Here is a 22,793-nt window from a genome sequence, read left to right on the forward strand (position 1 = left end):
GTGGGGGAGGGAGGAATTTCTCAAGTTCTGTTTACATTCTGATATGGGGCTTTCAAGGGCATTGAGCTCTGTTCTCATTCTGATATGGGACTTTCAGCTTTGGGCATTGAGCTCTGTTCTCATTCTAATAGGGGGCTTCCTGCCACTGGCTTGACTCTGTTCTCATTCTAATATGGGGCTTAACTGAAGTAAGGTCAAGTTCAGCTCTTATTCACAGGGGCCTGAGATGGCTGAACTTGTGCTAAAGCTGAACTTAAGGTGGAATGGCCTTAATTTTCTCAGCCTCCACATTTCCCCCTCTCAGAGGAACCTAAGGAAGGACCCAGTCATGGGTCCAGGTTGGTCTCAGAGTGAGCCAGGGGAAATGATTAAACCAGGATTCAAACCAACCTTGTTGCTGTTCTCGTTCCCGTTTAAGTCCCAGGGAAGAAGCAACATTCCACGTTTAAGGCAGCACATAACCCCCCCCCCCCCTTGTTGTAAGAAGACTAACTCTAATCCCCTTCTGTTTTGAAGGACAACCTCAGACTAGGGAGTCTTGGAGGTGGAAAATAAGTGAGAACGGTGCTGTCTTAGCTTTAGGGGGTTGTCCTTGTCTGGTCGGCTTTTCCATTCTGGAACAAAGTCCTTGAGAACGGTGTGTGGATCAGCTGGCTGGACGTGGGTGTAGTGGACCTGGGGAGTAATCCCTGTCGACCTTGAGAGCGGTGGGAGTGGTCAGGATCACATGTAGGGTCCCTTCCAGTGAGGTTGAAGTGTCTGGTGTTGGTATCTCCGGAGGTACACCCAGTCACCCGGCCGATATCGATGGGGGCCCGGGGGTGGCCCAGTCTCGTAGAGGGCCCTCAGCTTAGTCCACACCACGCGTGAAACCCTCCGGATGAGGTCCTGGGGGTTTCTCGGATCCCAGACGAGCCCCCAAATGTTGTGTCCAAGATTGCAAATCCGAGAAACCACCAAGGAGCCGACACCCATGCAAGCGCAAGAGGGTTTATTTGCAAGCTCGAGCTTCGGTCCAAGTATACCCAACACAGCGGAGCAGGGACTTGGACATGGACACTGCTTTCAATTTGAGAAGAATGGAAGTAGAAGTTTTTGTGGGTACTGGTTTATTTTTAGCAAATTGCCTTTCTGATTTAGAGGCAGCACACATCTCTCATCTTTTGCTTTGAACACTTCAAAGGTCTTTGAGGGGAGGAAAAAAAGCAACAATAACACAGTTATGTAGGATCTAACATTTGTACAAGAGCTGGCACAATATAATTACATTCCTTAGGGGGTCCACTGGCCTATCATTAAGTTAATATATTTGCCTATTTCTATACAATGAGGGTGTTGTGTCATTAATGCTTAGCTTCAAGGGGTGCAGTTGGCATTAAATTCTGTTACTGACTTCACAGTTGATGATCCCTTTTGAAAACTTTCTAGAGAAAGCTGGCCCTATGCTCTTAGCACTCTGGGGACAGCAGCAAATATTTCTTCTCAGGAACATTCACTCTTCATTTCTTCCCCCAGTTACATGATTTTTTTTTTTTTTTTAACTTCATGAATCACTTTGGAAGAGGTGCTGTCTACTCCCACCCTACACAAATTCCAGCTAGCTTCAGTTCTTGATAGGAACATTCCAGCAAGGATGGACAACTAGAAGCCAATGACCGAATCCCTTGCTGAGTGCAGATTTCATAGGAATGCAAAAAGATTGCCATTGAAGAAATGATGCTTTTTCAGAAAAACTGAAAAAAACTGAGCACGGTTTGCCTCAGGAGAAGACATTAGGAATAGCTTAGTAAATCTTGCCCTTATTTTGGACTAAGGAAAATTTCACATAAGCTTATGTTTTTGCTTCCATAGATAGATACAAGTGTTAAATTTCAGAAGAACATTATACTTCAGTCTTTAAAATTCCACTTGGAATATCTTTTTCTGTAGGAGAAACATCTTTGAAAACAATTACTATTAACTTTAACACTTCGTAAAACATGAGACTGGGCAGAGAGCTTGGTAAATCCCGAGAGTACAGCTCTATAGTCACAAATTTGCTGATGTGTGTGGCATTTGCACTCTTTGAAAAGTGGAAAAACTTTCAGGAGATAACTCAGAAATCAAATGAACATATTTGGCCCTACATAAAAGTGCATATACAGTCCGTCATCCATGTGCCAGAATATCAAATCAAAACTGAAATTTTCTTTACAGAGCCAAAATTGGCAAACCTTTCTTACGTAACCTGCATCAAGTGGTTAACTTGCAAATTGGCATGCTTAATAGACCCTGTTATATGGAAAAGGTTAAAATGGGCTTTAAAAAAATCAAGTATAACAAAAATTCCTTTTATTGATTTTTAAGAGCAGTTGAGTAAATGTTATAAAATAAGTTAATAGGAAGTAGAAATATACAATCATTTTTCAATTATAATAATGTGATTTAATTTTAACTTAAAGGGTCACAATTTGTTTTGCAATTTCTGCTTTTGTTATCATTGCCTGCTTCTCATTGACAATTTACATTTATGGTATTTTTCATTTTCTCTTAATTTTGTTAAAAGTGATTCATCATTGCCCAGTTGATCATAATGTGCAGAGAATAAGTTCTTAGATGTAAAAGAGTCAATTTTATTAATAAGACATTTGAGGGATCCCTGGGTGGCGCAGCGGTTTAGTGCCTGCCTTTGGCTCAGGGCGCGATCCTGGAGACCCGGGATCGAATCCCACATCGGGCTCCCGGTGGATGGAGCCTGCTTCTCCCTCTGCCTGTGTCTCTGCCTCTCTCTCTCTCTCTCTCTCTATCATAAATAAAAAAAAAAAAAAAAAAAAAAAAAAAAAAAATTAAAAAAAAAAAAAAGACATTTGAAAGACTAGTTTTACTTACATAAAAAGTCCGAATATACTGTATACAACTGAAATCCAACACAATATTAAGAAGGTACTGTGCTATGATTAGTTAGAATTGATTAAAAATTTCAAGAATATTTTAGTATAGGAAAATGTGTTATCTTAATTCAGCATATAGAAAAGGTCAAAGAGGGAAAAGTGATCATTGTAGTATATAGTTAAATGATACTTGAGGAATTTGAATGCCTATTCCCATATTTAAAAACTTTTAAAACTTTAAGAATAAAAAATACTTTTTCTCAAAATGATAAGAAATATTAATCTGAAGCCAATAGCCTACATCTTCTACACATACGAGTGAAACGTTTAGTATAAAGTACTCAAAGAAGAATGACTTGTGTTTAGCTGAATATGTCTCTCTTCCTCAGGACATGGAAAGTTCCTTGAGGTTAGGGAGTAAGTGATATTTGAGATTATATCCAGATAGTGAGTTTTTGATAAATGTTGATTGAGTGAATCAACTATTATCTTAATTTTTACAGATGAGGACACCGAGGCACAGAGAAAATGAGTAATTTTTGCAAGTTCACACAGGACATAGCTACGGTATTAGGTCTTTACCTAGACAGATTGATAGAAATTTTTGCAACCTATACCTCTACCCTACTTGATCTCTGACAACAATTGATATAGGTGATATACATGACTTACTCCAAAATATTATTATTAGGATTAAATAAATTAATACCTATAAAGCACTTAGAAATGGGTCTGGCATATATTAAGTATATGTGAGTTTTAGCTATTATTATTGGTTTTTTTTCACATTTTATTAGTCACATTTTTCCAGTGGGAAGAGTTCTTTTTAGATTCTCATAAAATATGTTGGTGTCATTTTCCAATTTGATAAAGCTATATCTTTAAGTAATTATGTGAAAATACTGAACATGCCAAGGCCAAGGACAGATTGTGGTCCATGCCCCTAGAGACCACTTTCTGGGTTGCTCAACTCTAAATCCCTAACCTTTATGTATTCCACCAGAAATTATTATTTAGGTGATAATCATTTGCCTGCATTTATTCTTCTCATTTACGTGAATGGCTCACAAAGGGCTCTGCACTAGGGCCCTTCTGATGTTTAGCTAGGATTCCTTTGGCTTCTCAGTGATAAAGCTAAATTGGAGACTATACTAGCCTGCACAGATCTTGGAAAGTGTGTTGACCTCATAACGTTCACCTGGCCACCAGGGTGGAGGCAACACCCTGTCCCAAACCTGATTCAAGGAAGAAAATTTTCAAAATGATTTAAAAAATTATGTGTTAATTTGATAACACATATTATTGTACAACCTACTATTGTACAACCTACTATTACAATAAGAACACCCATCCCTTTACATCTTTAACAAAATAGTCAGAAGGGGAAGTTTCTGATGTTTGTCTGTGATGAGAAGTGGCATGGGGGATGGTGATGGTCTTAATACCTCATTAAGTTCTACTTTCCAAACAATTAGGACATTTGAGTCCTCTCACATTTTATTTTTAATAAAATTATTATTTTTAATAAATTTTATTATGGAAACAACATTGGTGCATTTTATACAATTAGAACATGTGGACAAGCAAAAACTAGAGAAAAATCATATTCCTGCCACCAGCAGTTAGCACTCTTAACACCTTAGTGTATATTCTTTCACACAATGTATATGTCATCATATATATATGATAAATGATGTCGTTATACAAGCTGTTGAGCTTTTCTAATCAAAAGTCCCTCTTTTTCCATTTCAATACCTTTTCATCTTATGTAATGTCTATAGTATTTTCAAATTTCCCCAATTGCCCAAGACATAGTCCTATTGTATTTAAAATAGATCCCTCTCCTTCCAGTATTTATTAACCAAAACACTTATATCTATAGTTTTTCTCTAGGAGGTAAGGCCCCTCCTAGGGGGTCCTCAATGCAGCAGCAGAAGAAATGTCTTCTGAAGTGTGTTACAGGAAAACAAAGGTACAAAGGTCATTCAAGCTTTCAGTTTCCTGTGCACTCCTGATTCGATTTCTGGATGAAGGAGCAGATGTCTGCAGACCCTGTTCTGTTCAATTTAAACATTAGGCTTCTATATAGTAAACATTAAATTTCATGTTGACAGAATACTTTGGTTAAATTTAGTTATTTGATAAACCCTGTCTTTCCCTGATCTTCCTTCTAGTGAACCCTTAAATAAGGAAATTAGAATAATTTGTTTGTTGTCAAGCTCTGTGGGCTACACCTGGTTATCACTTTCTTGCCTCAGTGATTTCAAGAGAGGAAAATGTACTAAGAGACAACATGAGCTTAATGCCCAACAGAAAATCCCCAGGGCTTCCATTTTTATTCACAATTGGATTTCATAGGGTTCTCAAGTACTACATAAGCCTCAAAGGACTTTTGATCCTTTTTTTTTTTTTTTTTTTGGGTGAAAACATCACCATCTTCCAAGGGGCTCTGATGAATCAGAGGCTATAGAGAAGATATTGAGGATTTGGCAAAGGTGAAAAAGTATGATAAGATAATGTAAAACCTTGGAGGACATTTAATAAACTTCTTAAATTTTGTATATACAAATTTTTAAAAAATTATCATTATGTAAAGAGCTGATAGGATACCACCAGTTAATTGCACTCCAGGGAGCCCAGTATCACTGATTCAAGGCTGGTTAAAAGTCACTCTCTCTGGAAATTAAAATGAAAGATGCATTATAGGATTTTCTTTTTATGTAGCTCATTAACTGATTGAACATTTTTTTTTTAATTTTTATTTATTTATGATAGTCACAGAGAGAGAGAGAGAGAGAGAGAGGCAGAGACATAGGCAGAGGGAGAAGCAGGCTCCATGCACCGGGAGCCCGACATGGGATTCGATCCCGGGTCTCCAGGATCGCGCCCTGGGCCAAAGGCAGGTGCTAAACTGCTGCGCCACCCAGGGATCCCTGATTGCACATTTTTGATACCTTGTTACCCTGTCTACAGGAGAGTGCACTGTGAAACTATCTGCATATGGTTACAGTGACACAGTCAACAAGGAGTTGCTGAGGTTTCTTGTGAGAAACTGCTTGCTTGACAGCAGATCCTCTGTAAAAGATTTGGGGAAAACATGTCCTTCCTCCATGATGGAGGATTTTCTTTTTGCATCCAGCTCAGATGGACTTCCTGCATGGCTTGGTGGCCTGTAGAAGAGCTCCCTGTTAGGGCTCTGATGCTGGTCAACAGAGGGAAAATTCTCACACAGTAAATTAAGAATTTTTTTTTTTAAGAACTCAATATAAGTATGTACTGCACTGTTCTAATTTTATTTCTGACATCAGAACATCTTTATCATCATCATTGTCAGTCCTAAGTGAGGAAATAATTGAGGTTGGGAGGTAAAACATTAGCTCATTATTTAAATGCCATCCTTAATTAATTGACATCATGTTAATGACAGTGACAGATTGAGTGATATGACAGATTTTTAAATGTCCTTATTATTCAGTCTTGCCTTGGGAAATGGCACTTAGAAAAATAGGTGTTTCGGGGATAACACCGACTGAAGACTTTCTATTTAGCAGTCTGCTCACACCACCCAAACTGTTTTCCTTATCTGATTAGTGACTAGTGATTTGTTTGACAGAGAAGGCACGTGGAACAAGCATTCAGAGACTCTGGAATTCAGGGGAGTTTAGTGTTCTGCCCTCGAGCTATCTTTCCACCTTAGAGAAGAAAGAATGTGAGAATTGAATTTCAATACAGTTGCTTCAAGGATAAATTCATTTGGTAGAGAAGATAGCTGGATTTATTTTTATTCGGAGCACAAATCTCAGTTTGGGAGAGATTAAAGGTTTTAGGCCAGACATGCCCTGATTTACTCTTTCATTTTTTAGTAAAATGAAAGTAAAAACTATTTCTTTGGGAATCAGCTTACTCAGCCTTCACCCATCAAAAAAAAAAAAAAAAAAAGGCAAGTAAAGAACATTCATATGCTTCTTCATTTATCCACTCATTCACTAAATATTTGGAGATTTATTGTGTGAAAGACATAAGAAATATTAGACCTGCAAGGAATTTAAGATAAGGAATTCTTCTCACTTCTAAAGAGCCTGCTTCCAGTAAATTGAAAGATTTAATTTGAAGCCATCTAAGGAAATGTTGCCATGCAATTACAGCTCTCAAATATTTGTACTTGTAGAAATGAGCAATAATATCATTAACTATTATTCCCAAATCGTCTGTAATTAATTTGTAGTATATTCATTTGGGACAAGTGGTTCTGGTTCATTACTACCCTACATAGAGTCTTGATACATATTGGTACTTGGTAAATATTTATTAACTTTGTGTGTGTGTGTGTGTGTGTGCGTGTGCATGAACATATGTATGCATAGGCACAACTTGCAAAACATTGGATGGGATGGGTGCAGGATGAGTAGAGGGATGAGGACAGAGAAAAAAGCAGGGTAGTTCAAGGTTGCTGGCCAAGTTGCCCAAAGATGGATTTTGCTGAAGGAGAATCACTGACAGAGGTTATAGGACTAAGGTCAGGGACTTTGTCACAGAAACAAGGCAGAAATCTGATTACTGAACTTGGGGCAAAAAGTCAGAGTGAGTCCAGCAGTGTGTTCGGCTTGATGCTGAGGTCTTTGGACTTTGTAACAGTGCTCATTACCTCCTGTAGGTCATCCTCAGATTTGGTCTTCAATCCAGGATTTGGACTATAGACTAGCATAGAGAACTGCGAAATAAGAGGCCCAGGTATTCAGGTATTTTTCTATTCCTATCCCAGAGAGAGACAAGTTATTTCTGAATGAGGTTATTGAGGACAAATATATCTCGAGAGCATGACATTTGAACTGGGCCTTAAAGAACGCATATGCTTTGGACAAGTGGAGTTAGGAGAAAGAGCATTCCAGATAATGGGAAAGGTGTCCATAAAGAAAAAGGATTGGGGGGTATGGGAGGTAGAATGCATGTTAAGGAGGCTGGGAGACAAGGATGACTCTTGTGATAGTTGCAGTCCCTATCTCCTATACCTGGTGGCTGTTTACTGAATTCACTGGAGGAACCTAATACAGGTACCTAAACCACAGGTCTAGGTGAGGTCTGGGACACTGTGATTTTATAATGCTTTCAAGGTCTGAGGACTAGTGGGGAACTATTGGTCTGATGTAAAGGCCTGATGGTTTAAACTAGGGTTGTGGGGTGGAAAAGGAAACAAAAGACAGATGAGACAAGAAGGGTAAAATGGCTCTGGTGCGAAGATGGGTATGTCCTGTGAAAAAGTGGAATTGGGCTCAGTGGTGATGAAGACTTTGTGGTTATTTTTTGCAGAAAATAGATAGACATCTCTGGGATCACCTAGGGTTAGAGTTCAGAGGTAAGGGAAGGAGTGACCCTGATTGGGAAATGCTTGGCTTTATGGGGATGGAAAAAATCAGGCCCCTGCCAAAATTAGTCATGGTGTTTGATGACTTGGAGGCTGCCATCATCATCATCATCATCATCATCATCACCACCTTAATTTTGGTTATTATAATTGCTTGTCATGTTTTTTTCCATAGGTTGAGTTTCTGGAAGTAAATTGTCCAGGAACAATTCTGTGTCAGTGATTCCTGCTGCACATTGACATATTGCTTTCCAAAAGAACTATAATGATTTTAAATGCCACTAGCAGTGTAGTGTGTTGAGCGTTAGCATGACAAATGACAGAGTTCTTACCTACTGCCTTCCAGATATTTATCAGACATCACTTTCTTACAACCAAAGAAAAGGTCAAGGCAAAGATACTCTTTAGGGAAGAATTTCAAGGCTTTCTACTCAGAGGATTAATAAAAATGGAAAGAAGAATAGAGACTAGCAACTTGCTGTAAGAGCTGAACAGGGAGAAGTTAAACACTCAACGGGGAGTAAGGTATATGTAACACAGACATCACGTCTTTCACACCTAAGTTATACTTTAAACAAATGGCCAAGGCTTGTTGTTGTTTTGGTTTTGAATTTTTACTTCTATCTAATAAAGTGAAACTAAGCCAATAAAATTGAACCAGGGAGAGAGAATTTTCTAAGAAGTTAGTGATGACTTGGTAGAAAGTTTAAAATATAAAGTTCTGGGATCCCTGGGTGGCGCAGCGGTTTGGTGCCTGCCTTTGGCCCAGGGCGTGATCCTGGAGACCTGGGATCAAATCCCACGTCGGGCTCCCAGTGCATGGAGCCTGCTTCTCCCTCTGCCTATGTCTCTGCCTCTCTCTCTCTCTCTCTCTGTGACTATCGTAAATAAATAAAAGTTAAAAAAATATTTAAAAAATAAATAAATAAAAAATAAAATAAAATATAAAGTTCTGTTAATCTCTAAATAGGTCACTGCTAATTTGAAGAATTTTGATATTTTGTCTATTTTTTTTAAGTAATGAAAAACATTGTCTCCCAAATTGCAAACCAAATGTTACATGGCAGGCCTTTCTAGATGAGATACTAGAGGCTACATTGTCTGGCATATTTAGGGTCAAATAAGTGAATGATCATTTTCCATGGCATGGGCAGCTTCTGTATCTAGTATTTGAAAACAAAGTTGGGAAATGTCCCGAAATGCCAATCCCACCTGTGGGACCTACAACTTAGGGGACAATGCCCCTTAGTCCAGAATAGATAGAGAATTATTGGGTTATTCAAGATCTGTTCAAACAGCAGGTTCCCTGTGTAAGATCAGAAATCCTCCTTTCAATCCTCAGAGTTAACCTAAGAAATAACCTGAAACTGATGACTACAGACAAATGTAGCTCTTAAAAATAAGCAAACAAATAACAGCAGGATGATTTTCCATATAAGAACAGCAGACAAAAATCTAACTGACAGTTAAGGAAAGATGACATCAGTCAGAAAGGGTTTAGATGGGCATCCCAGTAACTGGGGGTAAACGGAGACCTTGACAGCACAGGGCTATGTGTGGTGTATGTGGTGTATGTGTGGTATACATGATGGGGTGGGTGTAGGGCTGGGAGACGCTGCAGTAGTAAAACATTCAGCTTCACTTTCTCCAGTCCCCAAGATGCTAATGGTCATCTGGCTTCCCAGGAAGTTGGCCTTCAAGGAGAGAAGACTTTATCCAGCGTGTATAATTGCTCTTCTTGGCAGTTATTGTTCTTATGATAAATTGTTAAATTAACATCTAAAATATAACAGACTCTTGTTAGACCTAGGAAACCAACTCAGCTGCTTAAGTCAAACAAACTAGGCACTGATGAAAATGAGTTTATGTCCAAATCCTGACCCCATCCTGCCAAAACATGTAATCTCTGATCTTTTCAGAGGGAAAGTGTTTCCCTGCTCTGGCTTCTAGAGGATAATGAAAGTACAGTAGTACTCTGTGGCTAGCTAGCACCAAGTAAACACTGAGCGAAAGGAAATTATATAATTATTATTGATCTTTCTATGACATTTACTTATTTTTTCAGCTAACATTTATTGAAACTTTAGACTTCAGGGCCTGGAAAAATAATGACAACTGCTTCCTTTTTTGCATAGGTTATCAGTGTATCATTAGGTATAAATATTCATACGTCTCATTACTTCACTAAAATGTAAGATTCTTAAATGCAAGTCCTATGTCCCACAGCACACCTGTGGTGCCACTTATACGGCATGTTTTACTTTCTGTCTCATTCCACCAAACTATTTATACATGTTTTATCTCTCTATAAGAGTTGTAGTTTCCTTGAGAATTCCTTTCATCCTCTATCACAGTATTTTACCTATTAGGTCTTTAATAGATATTTATGAATAAGTAAATGGATGCTCTTGTCAAAAATATTCTCTCCTTGCATGTATTGATTGGTCCATTCCAAAAATCACTGAAAACGAGAACTAATTACTGTGGTAAACAGTAATAATTGTCTGAATTATTTTGTAATTCTTTTTTTACGATAAACAATTGTAATTGCTTATTTCAGTAATGGTCTGAAAATATTTTGTGGGAGTTTATTATGTTCACATATATTTATTTACTTAAAATTTCACTACTTTCATTTTAAAAAATTGACTACCTGGCAATATTTCAAACTGCCGAAGAAGCTGTGGGGAAACCATCATTTTATTTTCACTGATACACTAGCTCGATATTAAGATGGTTGAGAAGTAAAGTCCCTGTCAATTGGTTATAAAATTGGTTACCAATTGGAGAAGAGAGAAGTGAAAGGCAGTTTAGTAATTATCCATGTTTTAAAATATCAGGCAGAAAAAAAAAAAAAAAAACTTTAAAAGGTCTGTAGGCCTGTATCCTCACTTTGCTGGGGACAGAGACCTTCCCAGGACACAGAGTGGAGCCACACTCAAAAACACAAACCTCACCTGGAGGACCAAGTGTGACTCTCTCCAAGGTCCTGCCACCTATGAAGAAGTTTTTCTGCTAGTTTGCACAGAAGGAATTCAGCAAACATTTAATACACCAGGCTACCCTTGGAAACACAAACTTTGCCCATTTAATGTATTGGCTGTTAAGTTCTTTTTATTTTCTTTCTTTTTTTTTTTTTTTGTTAAGTTCTTTTTCAAGGAAAAAGTGCGTTCTGTGCAAGTCTGACCATCCCACAGATCATAATGGGAAAAATGAGAAGGAAATAAAACTAGCACACTTGATTGCATCCTTGACTTGACTCCTTACCTCACTGCTCGTTACTGATGTTGACTATGATTTATTTTACTGAATAATATATGTGGGGCAGGGGGGCAGGACTGCTGTGGGTTATTTACATACATGACCACCTTTGTTGTTCTCCTGAGTAAATGCAAACTCCAGACTGCTGATCTGTAGATTCTGATGGAATCATCATTTTTACTTCTTAAGGAGACAGTGAGTTCAGATGACCTGTCAGATAAGTTACAGGACAGACAGACCACCTGGGAGCTGCTGCATTCTTCACCTGCCTGGGAGAGGTGGAAAAGGTTAAAAAAGCTCATCCTGTCAGAAACCTCCAGGCAAATTGAGAGCAAAATAGCTGATCCCTCCCCGTACAGGGGAATGCCAGCCAGAGCCAGAGGCTGCTATTCTCTCTATAAGCCAAAGAAATGCCCTTAAAGTTAAAAGGTTTGATCCCTAGAGACATGTGAACAGCAACTATGAATCACTGTAGCAGATTCTGTTACTTTCACCATTTACAACCATTACATTCACCAACAAGGTGAAGGAATCAGTGTCTAGAAGATCTGCTTTCCTTGAGCAGAGAAGAGTCCAGAGCAGGGGTTCTCATGCTTGGCTGCACATCAGAATCACCTGGAGAGTTTTCAGAAATACAGATGCTTGAGTCTCACTCTGCACATTCTGATTTAATTAGTCTGAAAGTGGCCTGGGTCTTAGGCCAGGCTTGAGTTAATCACAGGGTTAGAGGCTGACGTATTTGAGGATCAGTGATGCTTTCTGTCTGCTGACTAATGAAAGCTATAGTCTAACTGGTCATTCTGTAAAGGTGGTTCCAGGGTCAGCTGTAAGCCTTTACCTGGAAACTTGTTAGAGTACAAATTCTCAGGCACCACCCTACACCTATTGAATCAGAATTTCTGGAGTTGGAGATAGCATTCTGTATTTTAGTAAGCCCTCCACATCATCATTCATGTCCTTGTCAGAGTTTGAAAACCACTAATTTAAGTCAAAACCTTGCTACTCAAAGTGTGGCCTACGGACAGGCTCTGTATCCCCTGGAGCCTGTTAGAAATGTCAGAGACCTACTAAATCAGAATCTGCCTTTTAACAGTATTCCCAGGTGTGTGTATGCACATTGAAATTTGAGAGGCACTGGTCTAAGAAACAGTGGCCATTTAGAGTTCATTGGACTTCAGTTGTCATGTTTCAGAATGTTCAGGTAAGAGGACAAGAGTGTAGCCAGAGCTGATAAGGGAAGCTGTGAATTTGTCTTCTGCTACCTCTGTAGGAGGAGCTTATATAGGATCTGTCACACAGGTGGGGTGTTGACTCAAAGAAATATCAATAGTAGATATAGTGAATCTGGTAGTAAAGAAAGGCTACTGTTTATCAAATAGTTACTTAGCTTTTTAGGTAGAATTATAAATTATCCCTGTAGAAAACCAGAGAAAGATCATCCATCCATCCATCCATCCATTCATTCATATTTTCAACTAATACTGTATTGTGTAAGGAGGGATGCCAGGTCCTTTCCTGGGCAGATCCCTATAATCTAGGGATACAGCCCAGCCTCCCCCATTACGAGGCTCAAATCTGGATCAAACAGCAAATAGTAGTATGTAAACTGATGTATAATAAAACCATAGGTGTCGTGAAGAAAGGAAAACAGTGTAAGTGAAAGGGATGAAGAGTGACAAGGCAGTGCTACCAGGTAGTGAGGGAAGGAAACCCTCTCTGAGCAGATAAGATTTGAGTAAAGACACACAGCTCTTAGGGGGAAGAGCATCCAACAGGACATGGGGAGGGAGGAAAACAGTGGTCAAATGTAAGTTTAGAAGATAGCTGCAGGCCAGGTCAGCCTGAAATGAAATTGTCTCTGTAAAAGCCGTGGTAAGTCTTTACAGATGAGGAAACCGAGCGTGGCTTCTCAAACGTGAGGGTCCCTGCAAAGGGCCTGGAGTCTTAGTAAACTGCAGTGTGCAGTCAGGGTGTCTGGGGTGAGGCTGGAGTCTGCATTTCCAGCAAGTTCTGAGAGATGCTGGTGATCCTGTTAGGCCACACTTAGATTAAGCAAAAGCTGTGGGGTTTGAGAAAGGTTCTTTTATGAATGCACTCTGTTTGTAGAAGTCTTTATCCCCTTTTATTGTGAAAGAGAAACAATAGGGAAACCTGAACGCCTTGGTAACTGTTGATACTTTGTGCCATCTCTTGTAAGATATTTAAAAGATGTAAGATATCCCTGGCATCTTAGCCACATGCGATATTAATGGTGACTACATCAGTGTAACATATAAATAAAAGGCACCAAAATACCCATGAGCCTCAAAATCCAGTGCATTCTTCTTGCAGTAATTGACCCGAGGAAGCCAGCAGTCCAGCAGGCCCTGAAGTCAGGCTCCACTTGGCCTGACCTCCCCAGATACTCTTGCTCTCGCCATTTGCAGCCTTGCCTTTGGTTCTCTGCACCACATGGGAGATGCTTGGCGCTCCCAGGTGTGGATGGGCTTCTGGGGTGTAAGAGAAAGACAAAACAGCCTACATGCTCAAATCAAGCAGGCTTGAGTAGAAAACAGAACAAAACAAAACAAAAAAAGGGCAGAGGGGGAGAGTAGGAAGGTGTATAACGTTTGAGTATTTAGTTCTGGGCTTCCTTCCATGCATGCAGACAACCAAACAACCACAGTTTCCAGTATCAAACTGATGTTCAAAGGTCACTTGATACCCATGGGGTCTTCCTTGCACCTGGGGCTGGAGGTGGGGGGCAGTGGGGAGATGTTCTGTGTATGTATTGTATATACCATTGACTTGATGAATGACACAGTTTGGTTTGTTTTCCTCCCCTTTTGTTAATTCTCTGTGTTCTTTTTCCCTTGTGCTGCACGATTAGGACCCTGCAATGGGACACAGACCCCTCAGTGCTCCAGCTGCAGTCAGACTCAGAACTTGGGTATATGTCTGCTCTTTTGTTACTCCTTTTATTATTTCTTTGCTATAGCTGTGTTGAAATGCTGGAGCTGTTGTTGCTCACGTTTCCCCCCCTTTTGTTGGACTTCTGGTTTGATAACTTTATTTCCTTCTGTTAGTTTTCCTTATAAAATTAAGCTTTGAAGAAAGTCTCTCTTTGTGGAAAACACCACAAAAAGTTGACTTTTTATTTCTCCTTCTTAATTCCTTTATTGCAAAAATGATACTCCTCTAAAACAAAAATACAAACATACATCCACACCTCTGCTTCAAGGTGGGGCACATGCATTCTGTGGTGGGAGGTATGTTTGACTATATCCTAACCATCCTTCCCCTTTACTAACAAGTTGCCTTAGGTTAATTTTTGTCTAAAATTGGAATTAAAACGTCCTGTCTTGTTTCCTTTTCTTTTCGCTGTTTTGGGGACTCACAATAAGCATTTCATTTGAACGGAGTTTGAACATATAAAGATTCCTGTTAAAGAAAAAGAAAAGTTGTTGAATTCCTCAATATTAAGAAATCTCAAATATTCAATGATGGGTAATATCTCCTACATTGTAAAGATCTTTCTTTTTTTCAGATGGAAATGTAATGTCACAGGTAGCTTCAGAATGGAAAATTCGTCCCCAAAGAATAAAACACATGAGCATGTCCTAGAAACTGAGTTTACTTCCCTTGTAGCATTGGAGTTACCCGTAGTGAGGCATAAGATATTTCCATTGTGGTGCTTGTACTAGCTCATGCTCAAGCTCAGAAGAGCCAGTCTGTGTGCTTCTCTTCTCAACTTCGCATTGGGTGCAATCAGCTTGAAATCAGCCATGGTGGGAGTATTCATACCATAAAAACTGGCTACAAATCAGGGCTTGCTCCCTTGCCCTCATACCAGTTAATTAATATTTGCCTGTACACCACTGAGTACCTTCATATGTGAAGATAGCACATTTTATTACAGTATCTTGTAATATTACCTTTTTTTGTTTCTAAATGTGAGTCAATAAATCTCAAAGTGGGCATTTATTTAGTTAGTTATCATTTATTTTGAATTCCTGAGATTCCTGGGCACATATCTGTGGATTTCTATCAATTTCAGTGCCTACTGTAGATGTACAAGGAGGTAGATGGACTGTCTGGGTGTTAGCTTAAATGATCTCTGCCTGTGACCCTTTTATATGTAAAGAGTTCTCAGCAGACTCACAAACCAAGGAAATGCCCTAACACTTCGGGTAACTGAGCACACTTTTCCAACATCCCTAAATTCTTGACTCTTTAGTTTTGTGGTTCATTGTGTGGCATAACAGTTTTTATTATTTGAATAACCAAGATATAAAGTTGAAATCAAGCAGAGAAACATGAATATATAGTATGTTAGAGTTCAGGGGAATTTCAGTGTGCAGTCCTTCAATATTTCATTGTGTTTTCAAAAAAAAGGAGGATGGAACTGGCAAACTCCAGCCTATGCACTTAACAGATTTTTAGACAGATTGTGGCATTGCTAAATTACACTTGCTGATGTGGAACAGTTGGGAATTCTCCTATTTAGATGTGTTTTCCAAGCAAAAATTCAGTTGACTATGCAGATTAAAACTTGCAACTTTTCTGGGGAGATGGCATATCTGTGGCTCCCACCTTGCCTGCCACATTTTCCTTCAGAGCAGGCCCAGTGAGTCAGAGAAAGAGGAGAAGAAATGAGATCCGTTCTTGGAGAGGTTGATCGTAGAGCATTTGTAAGCATGCAGAGAAGGTTTGAGAGAGGAGACGATTTTAGCCAGGTTCCAATTTTAAACACTGATTAGAGAAAACCTCTCTTTTCTGGTAGTCCTTACACACAGGGCTGCCCTCCCCTCACACACACTTTTATTTATGAACCTCAGGCAACAAGATTTTTCCAGAGATAATTTTATTTCTTCTTGATCCTTGGCATGGGGTTGATCAGAGTCCATAACTTGCTCGGTAACTTAATTGTTTTTTTTAAATTGAAATATAGTCGACCTTTTTAAAAGCATCTTTATTGAAGTATATTTGACAAAAAACAACATGTGTGTGTTTTTATGTACACACACATACATGTGTACACATTTATGAAACCATCACTTTGACCAAGATAATAAACATACTCATCATCCCCATAAGTCTCCTCACACCCTTTGGTTCCTCTCACCCTACTTCTCTCCATGCCCCCAAACAACTGATCCGTTCTCTGTCACTATGCATTCATTTATGTTTCCTGGAATATTTTATAAATGAAACCATGCAGTAGGTGTTCTTCTGACTGACTTCTTTCACTCAAAAGAACTATTTTGAAATTCATCTGTGTGAGGTATCAGTAATTCATTCCTTGTTACTGCTGAGAAGTCCATCTTATGGACATGCCAGTTTGTTCAGCCAGTCGCTTTTTGATGTACATTTGGGTTGTTTCCAGTTTTTCTGCCCATTACAAATAAAACTGATGAGCATTCATATACAAATAATTTTTATAAACATACTTTCATTTCTTCTGGGTAAATATCACTAAATTGAATGGCTGAATCACATAGTGGAGGTACATTTAACTTAAGAGACTGTTGAGGTATTTTCAAAGTGGTTTTGGCATTTTACATTCTCACCAGCACTGTGTGTGAGATCCTCAGTCCCTCCTCATTCTTGACAACACTTGATTTGGATTTAAAAAAAAAAAATCATAGTTTTTTTTTAACCACTATTATAAGAGTGTAGTGGTATCTCAAATGTGGTTTTAACTTGCATTTTTCTACGGACTGATGGTGTTAAATATCTCTTCATGCTCTAATTTGCCACTTAAGGGCAGCCCTGGTGGCTCAGCGGTTTAGCGCCGCCTTTGGCCCAGGGCCTGATCCTGGAGACCCAGGATCGCTGCATGGAGCCTACTTCTCCCTCTGCCTGTGTCTCTTCTCTCCCTCTCTGTGTTTCTCATGAATAAATAAATAAAATATTAAAAAAATAATTTGCCACTTAAATATCTTCTCTGATGAAATGTCTACTTAAATCTCTTGCCCTTATTTTTTATGAATTCGGTGGTTTGTTTTCTCATTATGGAGTTTTGAGAGTTCTTTACATATTTGAAATATAATTCTTTATCTAGTATATAGTTTGTAAATACTTTCTCCCCATTTGTGACTTGTCTTTTACATTCTCTTAACCATGTCTTTAAGAAAACCAACCTGTTTAATTTTGACAAATTCCAGTATAGAAATTTCTTCTTTTACAGATCATGCTTTTGGTGGCATAATTTTAATATTCAAGGATTCCTTAAGTAGGTGCTAGAATACAATCACCTATGAAACCATTTGAGTTTGGGATTTTATTGTGGGGGATATCTAAAAACACAAATTCAATAACTTTAATAGTAATGGAGCTACTGAGATGATCTGTATTTTTCTGAGTGAGCTTTGGTAGTTTGTGTCTTTGAAGTAATATGTCCATTTCCTCTCCATTGGCAAATTTATTGGCCTAAAATTGTATATGTATCTCATTATCTTTTAAATATCTGCAGAATCTATAGATACAGTCACTTCTCTTCTTCTTGAGATTGGCAGATTTTGTCTTGTGTCGTTTTTCTTCTGTATGACTAGAGGTTTATCAATTTTATTGATCTTAAAGGACCAGCATTGGGTTTCATTGGTTTTCTCTATTTTTCTATTTCATTGATTTATACTCTGATATTAAATCTTTCTTCTGCTAACTTTGTGTTTAATATACTTTTCCTTCTGTGATTTCTTAAAATGGAAGCAAAGGTCATTGACTTGAGATCTCTAATATAGGTGTGTAGTGCTGTAAAATTACCCTTGAGAACTGCTTAGTGGCATCTTGCAAATTTTGACATATTTTTGTCATTTTCATTTAGTTCAAAATACTTTCCAGTTTCTCTTTTTGTCTTCAACTGATGAGTTATTTGGAAGTGTGTTATGTAGTTTCCACATATTTGTGAATTTTCCAGAGATCTTCCTGTAATTCAATTCTACTGTGGCTAGAGAACATATTCTTTTTAAAAAAATTTTTTTATTTATTTATGATAGGCACACAGTGAGAGAGAGAGAGGCAGAGACACAGGCAGAGGGAGAAGCAGGCTCCATGCACCGGGAGCCCAACATGGGATTCAATCCCAGATCTCCAGGATCGCACCCCAGGCCAAAGGCAGGCGCTAAACGGCTGCGCCACCCAGGGATCCCGAGAACATATTCTTTTAAAGAATTACTTACTTACTTTTGGGGAGAGGTGCAGGGAGAGGGACAGAGGAAGAGGGAGAAGGAGAGAAGCAGACTCTGTGCTGAGCACAGAGCCTGACTTGGGGTTGGATCTCACGACCTGGAGATCATGACCTGAGCCGAAATCAAGAGTTGGCTGCTGAACTTTAAAGCCACCCACGTGCCCTGAGAACATATTTTGTATTATTTGTGTCCTTTTAATGTGTTCAGAATTACTTTATGTCCATAGTATGATCTGTCTTAATAAACGTCCTATGTGTCCTTGAGAAAGGTGTCTGTTGTGCTATTGTTGGGTAAATATTCTATAAATATCAATTAGGTCAAGTTGGTTGGTTATATTGTTCCAATCTAGTGTACCTTTTGCCAATGTTCTGTCTGTTGGCTCTATCAATTATTGCTAGAGGAGTGAAATTTCCAACTACAGTTTTGGGCTTTTCTAGTTCTTGCAGTTGTTAGTTTTTCCTTCATGTATTTTGAAATTTTGTATTAGGTGCATAAATGTTTAGGATTCTTATGTGTCTCTTGATAAATTAATCTCTTTATCATTATAAAATGAACTTCTTTGTCGCTGGTAATGTATTTTTGCTTTGAAATTTGCTTTATATGACTTTAATATAGCCACTTTAGCTTTCTTTTGACTAGAGTTAGTATGGTGTATCTTTTTTCACCTTTTAACTTTTTCTTCCCCTTTAACTTTTTAACTTTTACTTTTATTTACTTATATACATTTAAAGTACATTTCTTGTAGGCAACGTGTAATTGGGTATTGTCTTTTTATCTGTTCTAACAATCTCTGCCTTTTAATTGAGATAGTTGTACTATTTACATTTAATATGATTATTGATATGGTTGGGTTTAAATCTTTATAGTGTTTATATTTGAAGAAGATATAATCTTCTTTCCTTATATTATTTTTTGGTGCTTACTTTTATATTATTGAGTTTTTTTATTGCTTTAGCTCTTTCTTGGCTTATTAGCATATCTTTTGCTTTATTATTTTAGTGGTTGCTTTAGTGTTTATAATATATATCTTTAAGCATAATCGACCTTCAAATGACATGATGTCATTTCATGTGTAGTAGAACCTCATAATACATTTACATTTCACTTCTTGACTTTTTGCTATTGTCATACCTTTTACTTCTACTTATGTTTTTATTTTTAAGTAGCCAATTATCACTGAGATTTAAATAATAAGGAAAAATATATTGCATATATTTACCCATGTAGTAAATACTTTTCCTGATATTTCTCATTACTTTGTGTAGATCCATATTTCCATCTAGTGTAATTTTACTAGTGTATCCACTGCCTGGTGGATATCCTTTAACATTTCTTGTAGTGAAGGTCTTCTGTTAAAGCATTCTTTTAGCTTTTTATATCTTAAAAGTATCTGTTGTATTTTTGTTTTTGAAATATATTTTCATGGAGTATATAATTCTAGGTTGATTTTCTTTCAGTTCTTCAGAAATGGTGTTTCATTGTCTTTTCTCTTGCATTGTTTTTGACCACAAATCTGCTGTCATCCTTATTTTTATTCCTCTGTATATAGCATTTTTTTCTTTCTGGCTGCTTTTACAATGGTCTCTTTCTCAGTAATTTTGAATAATTTATAGTGTACCTTGGTATAGTTTTCTCCATGCTTCATTGCTTGGTTTCACTGAGATTCTTTGTATCATTGGGTTTACCGTTTTAAACAAATTTGGAAAAACCTGACCATTATTTTTTCAAATATTTTTCCTCTGTTCCTTCTGCTTCTTTGAGAACTCAAATCATTTGTATATTAGGTAACTTGAAAGTTTCCCACAGTTAGCTTGCTCCATACTTTTCTCTTCTATCAGTGTTTTATTTTGTATAGCTTCCATTGTTTTGTGTTTGTGTGTGTGTGCATGTATGTGTTCACTAGTCTTTTGTTTTACAATTTCTAGTATTCCACAAAGCCTACTCAGTGAATTTTTATTTCCAAATGCTGTAATTTCGATCTCTAGAAGTTCAATTTGGATCCTTTCAAAAAATCCTACATGTTTTGACTTAACTTTTTGAACACTTGAAATACAGTTTTAATAACTGTTTTAATACCCTTGCTTACTAGCCCATCATCTGTATTAGTTCTGGGACAGTTTCAACTGATTAACTAATATCTTTTCATTATATATATTTTTCCTGCTTTTTTGCAGGCCTGCTAGATTTTGGTTGAGTCAGACATTGTGAATATTAGTTAGGTATTGGATTTATTTGAATCTCTCTAAATCTTTTTGAGATTTGTTCTGAGATACAGTTAATTCACTTGGAAATGGATAGATACTCTCAAGTCTTTCTTTTAAGATTTGTTAGTTGGGACTGGAGCAGTAGTCAGTCTAGGGCTAATTAATGCCTGCTATTGAGGCAAGACCCTTATGTGCCTTCTACACAATGCCCCATAAATCCTGAGGTTTCTAGCTTTAGTGGGAGGGAACAGGCATTAATCCTGTTCCTGTGTGAGTGCCCAGAACTGTTACCTTTAATTTTTTCAGGTAGTTCTTTCCTTGGCCAGATAGTTTCCTCACATATTTGCACCAGGTCAGCACTAAGCTGAATCTTCAAGGGCAACCCTTTGAAGATGTTTTGAGTTTTCTCTTTGTGCAGTTATGCTTTCTAGTATTTTGTCCTGTGAATTCTAGCTTCCTTGGTTTCTTTAGACTCTCAGCTCTGTCTCCTTAATGTAAGGAGTCTTCTAGATTTCCCATGGGTTTCTTCTTTGCACTGTGGCCTGAGAACGCTCTTAATGCAGTAAGATGGGGCAATTATTGGGCTCATCTTTTGTTTCCCCTCTCTCCTACATCACAGATCTTTGTTGCCTGACCTCCAGTATCTTCCAAACTGTTGTTTCATTCAAACTGCTACCCCTCCCTCTTTATTGGTTGTTTCAGATGGAGAGTAAATCTGGTTTCTCTTACTCATCTTGGCTAAAAGCACAAATATTGTGTCACTTGATTCTGATTTGTATGTTATCTTGTGTTTATTTGATCAATAAAGCAAGTGGAAACAGAAATAAGGGAGATGATATAGTGGGATTCAGGAAAAAATAGCTTCAAGAAAATTACAAATGAAATGAGAAAATAAGTTTGACTCATTTTGTTTTTTTCTTACCAGGCAAATATTTATGACAGCAAAATGCTTGCTTTCTCAGGTTGTTATAATAAATTAAGTGAATTGAAGAAGATAGAAGTAGAAAATGAAATAATAGGATAAAACAGTAAGTTAAAGGATCACAGAATTTAAAAATTCTGTATAAGTTGGGAAGTCAAATTTAGGGTTGCAGTGAGGAAGTTAGAGAGAGGGATTATATATATATATATTTATGAAGGAAATGTAGAGTCAGCATAAGGGATATGGAGCTAGGAGGGAAGCAAAGATTCTCAATATTGAATAAACATCAATGAGCAAGTAAGGCTATTTGTGACCCCTCAAAATTGTTAAGCCCAGTAACATATTGGAATGTTTAGTTTCTTCTGATTTTATTGAAGTCACACAATTATATTTCCTACATGTCATAGTATATTAAACTATTGGTGGAGTTTTAAAAATATTTGGAGGCAAAGTGAGACTGAGAAAAAACTGAAGCTGTGAGGGATTGGCTGCTCCTTCCCTGAAGGAGGAATTTAGAGATGCCTTCCACTTTTGGGAGACATTGGTAGAAAATGATGACCTCTTCTTTCTCTCAACTTTATCTTTATTCTTGGTTGAAAGACGGGGTGAATATTACTCCTGAATCTACCTTGCTCCATCCCAAACTGCTGTGGTGAAATAGATCACTCTGTCAAGAATAGAAATTAAACTAGCTCTATGAAGGCACTAGAAAAACATATTCTTCAAGATGGTGTACATGTTTGAGAAAATCTAACCAAGCAGTTTTAGAGGACTTTTTGCATTTTAAAATCATTTCCATTTGCCTAACACCACAGTAATCACCTCATTAGCCTTTGATGAAGTGACCCTGTTAATCTATTCTTCAAATTTTGTCAAATGTTCTTATACAGTATGTTTAGACCTCTGCTTTGAATTAATTTTTAAGGTTTCCCATGCAACAATGTCTAGTATTTTCTTGAGAATAATATGGGTTGTGTTCTTGAGCAAATGGGACAATCTCTGCTT

General features: G+C 37.7%; 1 protein-coding gene and 1 long non-coding RNA gene across 13 annotated transcripts in view; one reads left to right on the top strand and one right to left on the bottom strand.

Moving 5' to 3' along the window:
* Window positions 1–22,793, top strand: part of DYNC1I1 (dynein cytoplasmic 1 intermediate chain 1) — a 311,119-nt gene that overhangs the window by 50,134 nt on the left and 238,192 nt on the right. For 4 of the 8 annotated variants that reach the window (XM_038556867.1, XM_038556870.1, XM_038556868.1 and 1 more), the window contains exon 5: window positions 14,363–14,422. The exons of the other annotated variants lie outside the window; for them this stretch is intronic. In XM_038556867.1, coding sequence (XP_038412795.1) covers window positions 14,363–14,422 — 60 coding nt within the window. The remainder of the gene's footprint in view (window positions 1–14,362; window positions 14,423–22,793) is intronic. 8 annotated transcript variants of the gene reach the window in all.
* The window catches only part of LOC111098764, an 81,024-nt gene that overhangs the window by 33,144 nt on the left and 25,087 nt on the right, over window positions 1–22,793 (bottom strand). For 4 of the 5 annotated variants that reach the window (XR_005369398.1, XR_005369397.1, XR_005369400.1 and 1 more), the window contains exon 5: window positions 11,593–11,762. The exons of the other annotated variant lie outside the window; for it this stretch is intronic. This is a non-coding gene — a long non-coding RNA (uncharacterized LOC111098764). The remainder of the gene's footprint in view (window positions 1–11,592; window positions 11,763–22,793) is intronic. 5 annotated transcript variants of the gene reach the window in all.

The sequence above is a fragment of the Canis lupus genome, chromosome 14 (genome assembly GCF_011100685.1).
Source record: "Canis lupus familiaris isolate Mischka breed German Shepherd chromosome 14, alternate assembly UU_Cfam_GSD_1.0, whole genome shotgun sequence".
Classification (NCBI taxonomy): domain Eukaryota; kingdom Metazoa; phylum Chordata; class Mammalia; order Carnivora; family Canidae; genus Canis; species Canis lupus.